Source organism: Gymnoscopelus microlampas (genome assembly GCF_963454915.1).
Source record: "Gymnoscopelus microlampas genome assembly, chromosome: 14".
NCBI lineage: Eukaryota > Metazoa > Chordata > Actinopteri > Myctophiformes > Myctophidae > Gymnoscopelus > Gymnoscopelus microlampas.
Window position 1 is genome coordinate 29,266,135 of NC_139951.1, and position 12,997 is coordinate 29,279,131.

At 40.4% G+C, this 12,997-nt stretch overlaps 1 protein-coding gene across 3 annotated transcripts; it reads right to left on the reverse strand.

Moving 5' to 3' along the window:
• Positions 1-1,439: 1,439 nt before the first annotated feature.
• tdrkh (tudor and KH domain containing) lies at positions 1,440-12,915 on the reverse strand. Of its 3 annotated transcripts, none has more exons than XM_084077646.1 (14): positions 12,874-12,915; positions 7,231-7,385; positions 7,047-7,138; positions 6,188-6,389; positions 5,843-5,982; positions 5,387-5,717; positions 4,345-4,511; positions 3,968-4,143; positions 3,767-3,831; positions 3,494-3,645; positions 3,219-3,323; positions 2,998-3,052; positions 2,090-2,167; positions 1,440-1,986 (listed from the first exon to the last, which is right to left on the reverse strand). In XM_084077646.1, coding segments are annotated over exons 1-13 (1,698 nt in total). In that variant the 5' UTR covers positions 12,876-12,915; the 3' UTR covers positions 1,440-1,986; positions 2,090-2,111. The 3 variants fall into 3 exon arrangements, with proteins under 3 accessions (XP_083933772.1, XP_083933773.1, XP_083933771.1); XM_084077647.1 differs by lacking the exon at positions 12,874-12,915 and adding an exon at positions 10,312-10,559; XM_084077645.1 differs by lacking the exon at positions 12,874-12,915 and adding an exon at positions 8,410-8,702.
• Positions 12,916-12,997: the final 82 nt, after the last annotated feature.

The window sequence follows — 12,997 nt, forward strand, 5'->3', positions numbered from 1 at the left end:
GCCGGAATGGGGGTGGATCACAGACTGATTTAGAAAACAAAAACATTGGGACACCCATCCCTGTGAAAGGTACCATGCCAGTACATATCATATGCCAGTTTCAAGGTCCATTATTTATTTGGCATTTGAGCCACGGACCACCATTTGATGAGATTTAGCCTCTCAGAACCCAAGGTTTAAAATATTTTGTTATTGTTGGATAAGATATTGTCCACACATCCATGCTGTATTGATGCTGGTGCCATAGGAGAGATGACAGGGAAACGTTTATCAAAATAACAATTATTCTACATCCTCTAATTGTGTAGACTTCTTGTAAATTAACTAATACAACAATAATTTAACTCTTGAGAACGTAAAATGAAACCAAATAGACCCGTAAGAGACCATTTTACGCTCTCAAGAGTTAAAGCTCTATAAGGGTCTATTTGGTTAACAGCTCTCCATCCTTTAGCTGGGGACCACCTGGAACCTCCTCAAGGACCACTGGTTGAGAACCACTGTACTATGCCACCATTGTTAACAGAAAGGGGATGTCAAATATAAACATTTGAATGAATATGACATGATCTGCTTATATATTATTCTGCACTATATTTGTATTGGCTTATTTAGGTGAATGCTGATTTTGTATTCAATGTAATACAATGCAATATGAGCACATCAATACAAAATAAAACATCCCTCTGAAAATAAAATAAGTGTCCCATGGCCATAAATAAAATATGCATTATGTCTTTGGATAATAGCCTTCATCTAACAAACATCAAAGCAGATCATAATTGCTGCTGTCCGGCAGAAACCTTGTGCCTCTATATTTCAACTCGCCCCCCTCGTAAATGTATGTTCGCTATTTTAAAGTGAAAATGTCTGCATGTTTGGGTTATTATAAATATTGAGCTTGTATCTATATCATAACTACATTGGATACATTGGAACACAGGTTATTTTATCCATTTCCTGAAAAGAAACCGTTTTCGACATACAGTATGAGGTTTCCACCTGACAGCAGCAATATGCTATAAAGCTCAACAATTTGATATACTGAATACAGTGATCTGAAATAAAGACATTGCACTTTAGTCTCTTTAACTTTATTCGTCAATACACGCTTATGGTGTAGTATATAGAGCTTTAATATTTTATTCACAGCAATATTTAAGACATTTAAAGGGATAGTTCACCCAAAAAATGACTTATTTTCTATCAATTAACACGGAGACGGAGACTTTTTTTTTTTTGCGATTTCCTGAGCCAATAATTTGATGACCGGTGGAAAGATGCTTATGTCTCAGGTAGGAGACTCAAAGTTGACACTTTGAGTCTCCTACCGGAGCCGCCGCCGGTCATCAAATTATTGGCTAAGGAATGCGACAGAAACTAAAAAAATCACCATGAATTCAATTCTCCATGGGGTGTGTTATCGATAGGAAAAAAAAAAGTAATTTTGGGGGTGAACTATCCCTTTAAGCCTTTATTATTATTATAACTCTGCTGCAGACACATTTCCATATTCAACAAAATCTGAATAGAATGTTCAGTACAGTTCTTATATAGTAGCATCTGAAGCCTTATAAATAAATGTGTCTTTAAATCTATTTGATTTACAATTTACAAATATAAAAATAAAAACAAAACATAAAACATAACCATTCAACAATGGCCTTCTGGTTCCGATAACTCACATCACAGTGCTTTAAACAAATAATACTGGAATTCTGTTTGCTCCCTTCTTCAATTCTCATACACATAAAACACTGTAAGAACAAACTGAAATAAAAGCAGCAATAGGCTGAACAGAACAGCACGGAAGGCTAAATATAATCTCAATCAATAATCCTGTTTTTGAACTACACATTTGGCTGGAAGAACTGCCTGTTGCACACTTGTCAAGTAATTATGGCTTCGTTGAGGGTTCATGTGGTTGTGGGGGGAGTGTCACTTCATCCCATTTATACTGATGGAGTGGATAGTCAGTGCTGGAAGCTGAGGGGAGAAGAGACCTTTATACAGACAAATAGTGGTTCACCAGGCCTCCATAATGTGTAGATGGATTACGATATTAATCAGAGAGGAGGTTATTGAATACCGTAACACTTATATCTTTGGTCTTAGAGCAGCTCGTCCTCGATTACATCATCAACACTTCCTGAGATTGAGGCAACTTCTGAGGTATGAAGAGAAATAATTTAGTTAATGGATGCTCAGACAGCGACCATACATGTGAGAAATACAGCAATGAAAAGCATGTATTAGTCCCCTTTCTATCCTATCCCTGTTCATATTGAAACCACCACAGTGCATTAGTGGCTCACATTAAGTGCCAGTGTGCTACCATTGTAGAATCAGAGGAAGTGCACTGGAATAAGATGTCACAGATTTGTCTGTCTGTCAGTGCATATGCAGATATGCATTTGTATGCATATACACTTTGTCCACCAGAGGATGCTGAAAACACACACCAAAACAAAACAAACTTTGTCTGGAACACAAGTAGACACCCCAAATGCAAGGCAATGGCTTAACTAACTCTAGGTGTGATGCTTTGCTATAGGCCTACTGGAGCCACATTAAAAAGAAGACCGCCGCGGTCCTGAACAGCGGCTGATAGGGACACACACATACAAACAAAGACACATGACCACACTGATGTGCAAACTATGGTCTCCTTCTACACCCTCTTGACTGCCTTGCACATCTTCATATCAGAGGTGCTGGTGACTGTCACAGCAGCGTCATTAATCAATAACACCAAAAAGCTTTGTTGGAGACAGATCATCTTCTCCCTTAACCCATTTAGACCTGAGGCCGATTCTAAAAAACACCTTCTATATCCTGACCTAAGTTTTCTGGGAAAAAAAACTCAAAAATTACAACAAATGTATGTTGCTATATACTGTGCAACAGGAACCCCAAAAGGTGTTCCCGTCCTGAAAAGTATAGTTACAAATAGGGGTTCCTGCCCAAAATGGGTTAACCAGTTTGTGTTAAACCCACCTGACAGGCTGATGCAGGACAGACTTAGCTCGGACGTTGCTCCCATCACATCATCCTATGGAAGAACAGAAGATGAGAATGTCTTAAGCCTAAGGCATTAAAGGAGTAACAATGTCAATGGTAAGAGGCTGTCATCATAGGAATCTCATTCTCTATCCTTTCCCATTTTCACAGTCAGTGTACATGAGAGAAAGAATGCAAGCCAAAGTTCAGTCACTCACCAGCATTCTCTGAAGACAGCCAAGGTTGTCCCCATCAACCGTTCCCATATCCTGGGACCTCACAGCATGGCCAAGCAGTACGAGCTCCTCACCCAAGTCCACAGCCTAAAAACACACAGAAAGAGGATAGAACACCAACATACTATAACAGCAACAATACAAACAACAAACTGCATACAATATTTTTTTTTTTTTTAAAGCCCCTTCACAAACAAATTGAGTAAACCAGCGACCACCCAGAATTGTATTATGAAGGGTATAAACACACAGCAGACCTTGCCCTCATTGTTGTCATAGAGCTTGACGCTGGGCCAGGAGGAGACCTCAGAATGAGAGTAGCTGCATAGTTTGGCCAGCAGGGGTCTCCACTCAGCACAATATGACAGCCTGTCAAAGTCATCCAGGGATTCCTCAGTCCACATCTCTTCTAGGGAACCGGTTCACAACAAATGAAATAGTTTGAATATCTAGATTGATATATAGCTAGATAAGTTATTGAGGGGGGGGGGGGTGTATGCATGCATTTATGTAAATACATAAATGCTTACCTGCTGGCTTCACTCCTGCTAAGCTACACTCGATGGCCTGGAACGGTAAACTGAGGAAGTCGCTCCTGAAATGCAAATGCAGAACATTACCAAAACAAAACATTACAGTAATTAATTGTGCCATGTTGGTACTTAGTCATTACACAATAGTATGGCTTCTGCATCTCCTATGCATTGATTATAACTCCCCCAAGCTTTTACCTCATACTGCAGAGGCAGTCTCTGGGTAGCTCCCCGTTGTCTCCAAAATCCACATAGTACAGATCCACCAAGCCTGAAGGCAGGACCCCTAGCACCCTGGCTCGGTTCCATTTGCCTTGTCTACGATATGGGGCGGCCACAATGTCCCCGACCACAATGGTCTCAACCCTGTGCTCCTGGAGGACATAAAACCATGGTTGTTTAGACACCCAGAATAATCCATATTCTTAAGATTACAAGAACAATGGAACTTGGTTCCTGCAGTAGTAAAATTGCATGGTGACAGGGCTCATTGCGTGAAATTCAATAACAACTCCACTACATATACTACATTGTTTCCCTCAACAGAATGCACAGGCTGCAAGATTTTGCCTTACAGTCAGGTTTCCGAGGCTGTAAAAGCGGTTCATTTCTTCGGTCAACTTGTCCAGCTGAAGGGAGCGCACCCCAAGGATCTGGATCCAGAAATGGTTTGGGTTTTCTGAGGCGGACACAAAAACCTCCAGGTGCTCATCGGGCTGGAAGCTCAGGTCCGGGCTGGGAACTTGACACAATAAGAGCAAAAATTTGAACACACAGAGCATTTATTTGTGTAGAAAACAGCAGGCTTTTTTTGTGTGGAAAGACCCTCCCAAAAAAGTGGATCGCACAGAGTGCAAAGTTTGCATGTTATATTTGGAAATGGAGACTGAATGTAGAGAGAGAAGTGCTTTGGTGAGACTACAAGTGGGCGGTGAAAATCAAATCCTGTATTTGTAATTCACTCAGCTATTGGATGTGTCCTCAGAAATACAGCTTTTAAAACTTACAGCTATGGTAAGCTGTTTTTTGGTTAAAGCAAAACGTTTTTGGTTAAAAGGCTAACGCACTATATTCTGATAGTAATCATTGCTATATAGTGTTTGTTTAGTAACAGGAGTCTCTCGGTCTCTCCAGCTCTTTGATGAACAGAAAATACATTTTCAGGTAGTTGCCAAAATGTCATCCAATCAGGAGAGAGTACCCATTTATCAGCTTAATTTTTAATGGTGTTCCAGTTCCAATTTCGTCTGCTCATTTCTTTGTGCCGTCACTTCCAATTTCACTTGTTTAATCTGTATCCTGTTTGAGGTCTCCTTCCTGATTGGATAAAATAGATATTCTGACCTGAAAATGCATTTTCTGCTTAATGAAGAGCTGGAGAGACATGGAGACTTCTGTTACTGAACAATCACTCTATTCTATAGCAAGGAGTACTATCAGAATATAGAGAAATTTAACACTTATCTTAATCAAAGAAAATCCCTTACCCTACCTTTAAATGTACAGTTCATGGAAGAACAAAATCTAGATATATAACAGTAATAACAGGGTAATCATTATTCAGGAGGAAATAAGCCTGTGTCATTCCAACTTTAACTTCTGAAAGCAGCAACGTACTTTCAAACTTGGACACGTCAGACAGTGAGTCTGGTGACATGATATCTTCCTCCTCTTCATTTTTCTCCAGATTTGGGACTCTGAGCTCCTTTGCCTCGTCTTCACACTTTACTTCAGGTTCTGCTTTGGTGCCTTTGGCCTCAAGGTGCTCCTGTTCCTCTGCTTTGACAGAGTAGGGACCGTTGTTGTTCAAAGCCAGTGGTTTGACCTCCTCCATCTCTGGCATCTGTACCTCAAGGTCCCGGGGTCCCCTCTTGTGGCGGAGGGCAGAGGCTTGGGAGATCATCTTTCTCATTGTCAGGTCCTCCCTGACTTTCTCTAGGATCATCTCCTGAAAATAGATAACTAAATTAATTCCTTTTCAAATGAACAGCAATGCGAATGCACTGAAATAGCATAAATAATCCATGAGGCCCAGGCAGTATTATCGCTTATTGGAGGAGTTGGGTCTCTCACCTTGGCCTGTTTGACTTCCTGACGTGTTCCTGTGATTGTTACGTTGCCCGTGGCCTCTAGGCTCCGTCCCGTATCCTTGGGACAAATTACTTTAGCCCCGGTGGTCCTTGAGATCAGCTTAATAGACTCGCCCCCACGGCCTGAAACAAGACATTACAAGACCACGCGGCACAAAGACAGACTTGAATTTCATTGAAGCACAAGTGAAAAGTAAATGTCATCACAGCAATTAATTTATTTTATTGGTAGCAGGCTTTATAATGTTGGAACAAGAGGCCTGAAAAAGACTAGTCTAGAAATATTGGTGCACTCAACCAAAAAACAAGCTCATCTTGATTAAGTTACCTATGATCCGTCCAAAGGCTGTTTGAGGTACCTCTAGGGTCTCAATCGTTGGCTCACAATCTATGGCCAAGTTCTCCAACACACAGCTGGCCAGCAGCACCTGTTCAGGGGACCCTTGAAGCACTAGGGACACAGCAGCCTGGGATCCCGGCTCCCCCAGCTCAGAAAGCACCTTTACATCAGCTCCAGATTTCTGTCTCACCTAAAATGTGTGAGTGAAAGAGGAGAAAACAGAGTTATCAACAGTAGTGCCACACATAATAGGACTCACAATTCACCAAAACATAAAAGTCTGCCTCCAGCAAAGCTTACTTCCGGTTTGAAACACTGTAGGTATGCTATGGCAACCAGACGGATTAGCAGGTGGATTCTCACAGTAAATTCAAAGTGAGTGTGACAGTGGGGATAATAGCATCCCCTTGTGCCAAATACTGCTTCAAGAAGACAAGCTTACTGTATATATATATATATTGTTTAAGCATATATGCATCATGCTGATCTACAATGTGACGTGTTTGTAGATCTGAAATGTTCAAAATATCTTAATGTTTGAAAAATGTGGAATATTCAAATCTTGTATGGGGGTCCCTGGCACAAAATATTTTACAGCTTACTGTATTGCTTTTCCTTTTAGTAAAAAAAACATGCATTTGTAAAAAAATGTCTATGGTGCCTCTGAAATTAATGTATGGGCATTGGGCATGGGAAACTGTTAAAAAATAATGGAAGGGGTCTTTAAAGTGAATTGTAAGATCCAAGGACAGGACTGCAGAGGAACTATAAACCATCAGGGTTATGGAGATAATTTTCAAATGTTTCTATGTGAAACTCACAAGAATTGTTTAGTATTTCCACTCACCGTATCCATAAATGTGGCTTGACATTTGCAAATATTTCTGTAAACTTCAATGGGAATTGTCATCTTTGACTCCTCAGCATCCACCACTGGAGCTGTCAATGACAAGACAAATTGCTGAATTTAAAGTTTCCTACGGCATAGTGATAACATCGATCTAATGACCGAGGAAGCCAAATAAACTCACAGTTGTCGGTGCTACCAAGTTGTCGGTAGACAATATAGCCCACAGTGGCCCCAACAGAGAGTCCTGCTGCCAGGGCCACCATCTTGCCTGAGCTCAGGGTGCTACTCTCCTTCACTGCATCCATGACACGATGTGCGGCCAGTGGAAGACTCCACCTGAGGGGAGAAATGCGAGAGTAACATTCCACTTGTAATGTTTGTCCAAACCATAACATCATCAACGACATACAGTACGATTTGTGACGAGGGCTGCAACCAACAATGTAATTATTTGATTAATCTACCGTATGCAATTAATTTAGAGGACAGAATGATGGTCATTTAAGGTAATAATTTCCCCTCTGGGATGAATAAAGTACCTACATACCTAATAAAGTATACAATTATGGTAAATGCTAAATTACACTTTTTATGAACCCAGACATCCAAACATCTGAAAATGTATTAATATCAGCAAAACTTTGTTTAATTCTCTTGACAATCAATAATAATAGATAAAAGATAATTTGATTACTATTTGTTATATACTGTAGTTCAAGTGGGTACATTCAGAAATGTATGAAGCATAAAATGTAGTGTGTTATGGTTTTTCATTGCACTCAAGACTGTATCAGCAACCAGCTCATTAATTTGTTGCTGGCTTTTTTTAGCCGAAACAGAATTCATCATGCAGAACAAACATTTAAGCAATAGCCAGTCAAATCTCATTTCATACACTCATGATGTATCCCGTCACTCCATCAGTAATTCTTCACTTGGCAAAATGTGAGTCACTGGCATACAAGGGCAGAAGCAGTGAAGCACATACTACATACACAAAATAATGTATACATCTAGTATAAATACACACAATCCACACACACACACACACACAGCGCTATGGTGCCTTTAAAAGCGACAAGCCAAAATGTGTGCAGGAGACAACAACCCACATTAAATACCAGAGTTGGGAAACCTCCAGTCAGTCCATTGAAAGGGTAATACAGCCTGCCGGCACAGGATACACCCCCGATTTTTACAGGGCTTTTATCATTGTACAGCTATAACTATAACTCAGGGTACGACAAGAAAATGAGCTGGAGGTTATCCAACGCTATAAGTGAATATTTGCCCACTCAGAACGAGGGACCAAGCGGACTGTGACACAACACCACCACCATGCAGAGGAGGCGTGTCTCACTGCGAGAAGAGGGCTCTGGGGCTGCAGCGGAGAAACACGTGGGACTTGGACACTCCCACGTCCATCTTGGAAGAGCTGTGACAAAATGACCCAGATCTTATTGGATCTAGGTTCTAACTGTTTAAGTAAAAAACAATGGCAAACGTTTCAGCATTCACACAAGATGCCGTGGCAAGATAATCTGTACTACCTTTATAATTCATCAAAAGCCAGAACAAACTGAAACTCCTTTTTGAGCTGTAGGCTTGTAGAGCCCCCGGAAGCAGACAGGTCAGTTTTACTGAGAGCAATGGTTCTCAGTAAGTGGGGGCCGGGCGGAGGGGGTTCCAGGGGTGCCGAGCGAAATGTGTTAATATTGCATTCAAATCAGTTGTATCACTTTAATGAAATATGTATCATGTTGATCTACGATGCGTGTTGTGAGCTTGTAGATCTGCAATTTTCAAAAATACATACTGTATCAATTTGAGGGTCCTTGATATGAAAAGGGTTGAGAACCACTGAGGGCTTAAGTGGTTAAAGAGATATTAAACATTAAACATTAATATAAAAACGTGTTTGAGATGTGAACCCATACCCTCTATATGGTCAACACTGGGTTCAGTTAAAAAAAAATGTTTATATGGATGAGTTGCACTTTGCATTTTGTCACACAATAATTGAAATTCAATAAATATGTTTTTTTTTAAAAAGAGGTTACATATCGCCCTCTTTCGGTTGACACTTTACCTCTACTGCACTGCTGATTTGTTCTCTTTGGAACCATTCTGTCAGGAAAAGGGGTTAGTGGAACATGCCATTAATAGTTGCAAGGAGATACCAGAAAACAAAGGTAAGGGTGGACGAATTGAGGCAAGTGGGATTTGAGGACACAACTTTCAATATATATTTGGTAGTGGAGAACATTACAGGCAGATATATAGCCTATTCGGCTGTTTAAAAAATAAACCCGGATTAGGAGTATGGTTTATTTAAAAGGTGCATTGCTATCATTGCTATCGAGTGATATAATTGTCAAAATAAGTGTTAAATAGCTCTATTTTCTGATAGCATTCATTGCTATCGAGTTTTTGTTCAATAATAAGGGTCTCCCTGTCTCTACAGCTCTTTGGTAAACAGAAAATGTATTTGCAGGTCAGGATACCAATTTTATCCAATCAGGAGAGAGAACGCATACAGGATACAGGATTAACTAGTGAAATTGGGCATGATGACACAAAAGAGAGCAGACACAATTGGAACTGTTCATTTGAAGCTGAAAAATTGGTACTCTCTCCTGATTGGCTATAATTGGCAACCCACCTGAAAATGTACTGCATTTACTGTTTACTGAAGAGGTTAAGAGACACAAAGTAACTGAACAAACACTCTATAGCAACAATGATTGTGACTGAACAAACACTCTATAGCAATGATTACCATCATAATAGAGAGCTTTAACTTTTTAAAGTGTGTGTGTGTGTGTGTGTGTGTGTGTGTGTGTGTGTGTGTGTGTGTGTGTGTGTGTGTGTGGGGGGGTTAAGTTTATAGGCCCTTACATGCTCAGGTTTATACATTAGATGGCGGTATGCGTCAAGAATACTGGATGCCAACAACAGCAAGTAAAAATCAAGAAGAAGCCAATGAGCCAATGAAGTGAAAATAACTGTACACATTGCTTTTTATTTTAATCTACCGTTATTGCATTTTCCTGTTAATGATTACTACACTCGTTCCTGTTGTGCACTATATTTTACACGATATTTTAGTGTCTACAGTAGAGTTTCAAATAATTATTATTTAGTATTTTTTAGGTGCAACGTGTTCGTGAGTGTTTGTTATTTGCATGTCCGAATGCTGAATATAAAATGCGTTTTTCGGACACCCTATACTGGCCTTCTGTGCAAATGCGAGGACACCAACCTGCGTGTTTGTCTGCAGAGCTCGTTTCTCCCCGCAGTGCTTCAAACGCAGATAGATGAGCTTTTGCAGTGCTTCCTCTCCGTCTGAACGACTACTACGCTGTTTCGAACCCCGCATGAGTTCCACCGGCTGGTGAGCGTCACAACGTTCGCCCCAAAATACAGTCGCCCCGGAGCAAATCCCGCGGTATTCACCTGGTATTCCAAAACGTACCCTCGGTAAACTATGCCCGAAACCTAGTCTTATTCCTAAACGTAACCACAGTAAAAAAAAGATGCCAAAACCTAACCTTACGCCTCAGTAAAACTAAGCCCAACTCTAAACTTATTTCTAACCTTATCCTCGGTAAAACAAATAGGATACAAGAACCGCTGGTCCGCGAAAAATAACAATAATGGGGGCGAGCGTGTTTTGGGGCGAGGCTTCCGGTTACCGTATAGCCTACTGTATAACGTAACGTTAATGTTGTAATTTTTTGCTATGCGCGGTTCTCCACGGTGCACGCATCCTCTGTATCTTAAATCAGATCCTGAGAGACGAGGTGATGACGACTAACTGTCGATGTGACGACAGCCAGAACGAGCCAGCAGAGTGCCATGTCCAGGTACAGACCATAGACTGTAGGTACAGACCAGTGGTGTGACCGTGTGAAGTAACTAAGTACATTTACTCAAGAGTCAAGACTGTAGCCTACTTAAGTACAATTTTGAAGTACTTTAACTTTACTGGAGTATTTCCAATGTTCAGTACTTTTACTTCACTCCACTACAGTACATCTCAGAGGCAAATATTGTACTTTTCCTCCCCTACACTTATTTGAAAACTTAGTTACTACTAGTTACTTTGTAGATTCGTATTATTATTATTACAAAACATAAATGACCCACTTCAGCCCTATATACATCAACCATTTGAAAAAAGCATACAATGCGTTGAGCTTGTAGATCTGCTATTTTCAAAAGATGTGTATACATTTGAAAACTTGTGAAATGGGACATTCTGTATGAGTACTTTTACTTTTATACTTTAAGTCAATTTCGATTATTTACTTGTAACAAAGTATTTCTACATTGAAGTATTGATACTTTTACTTAAGTAAAAGAATAGAGTACTTTTTCCATCACTGGACTGTAGGTACAGACCGCTCCACAAGCCTGGCTGGAAGCCCTACAGACGAAGCAATGGTAAATATAGGAGAGGACCTAACCTAACCTGCCTATTTGGACTGAGCAGCTGTTGTTGCTGTAACAGAATAAACCTGTACATCTTATTCTTGGCATCATAATAACAGCTCTAACTTGCATAGTTTCAGTATGCACTTTGTTTTACAGCAGCTCAGGCTCCAAATAAGAGTTCTTCATTGGGACAGCAGTCACACTACAATTGAGCCACCAGTGGAAATCCTTCTCTCAAGTCTCAACAAGGCCAATGCTTGTTAAAAGGGGATGTTGGGGCCAAAATGTGATTTATTTATTTATTTATGTATTAAATCACTGTGTGTGGGTGTTGGTTGCACTGTTAATCGCCACCGAGTGGAAAGTACCGGCTAAATCTAACCTGAAATGGGTAATTGGGGACAGGTGCGCAAGTGAGAAGGTTTCGATTGTGAATTTGTGAGTGATTTGTTTAGAAAGAAACAACTATTATGTACTATGGGTCTATGGCTGATATCAATCATCACTATAGAAACAATAAAACTGGCACATCCACTGTCTGGACGGCAGGTGCAGGACCGACAGTGGATATATATAAGAAATAATAAAGTCCGCACACTGTAAATGTAAAAGAAGCTCCCAGTCAAGCCAAGCCTTGGAATGTGTAGGCTCCAATTTTCACCAGGAGCTGTGCCAACTGTCAATGCCATCATAAATACTATGGATATACAGCTTATTGGTGACCAGAGTCCAGAGATGTCATTTGTTGTGAATAAATAACACCTGAGGTGGACCACAAACACTGAGCATCTCCCTCAGAATGTTCCCCCACAGCCCTAGTTCATTTAAAGTTCAATAGGGGGTCAACATATTTGACAGGGACACAAGAAAACAGAGCGTGGACAGTTTATTTAGAGTAGACGTTTCATACCTGGATCCAAGGCAATCTTAAATAATCATGTTATTAATTGTGGACCAAGTGGTTATTGGCGTAAGTGATTTGACGGGGATTCTAATTACCAATTTGCCAGGAGAGCAATCAATAGGTTCTGGCAATCTGACATAGTTTGCCTGGGATTGCAGACTGCATGTGTGGGTGATGAATAAATAAACTCGCAAGTATGTTACTGGATGAGCCATTTTCTACTGTTGTACTTGTAAATAGGATTACGTTATTTGGTTTGTTTCCATGTGTCATTCTTTTTTTGCTGTTGTCCTCAGACTCCGAACGACCACAAACTATCATGTGCTAAGAAAGCAGCTAACGCTACAGCGCATGCTGGCTACAGATGTACAGAATGACCCAGCACCATGACATTGTCAATACAACACGGACGTTGATTGTGATATTGGTCTAGTGTTGAATATTTAACGCCAAAATTGTAAAATAAGATTTTGAAAGACTTACATGTAGACCTTTTCTCTCCTTCGACCGCTGTCTCCCCAAGAACAGAACAGTGTTGCCACATTTTACGAGAGAAGTAAGAGACCATGAAAATAAGCCCAAAAGGCCACACCATGAGCACTTTAAA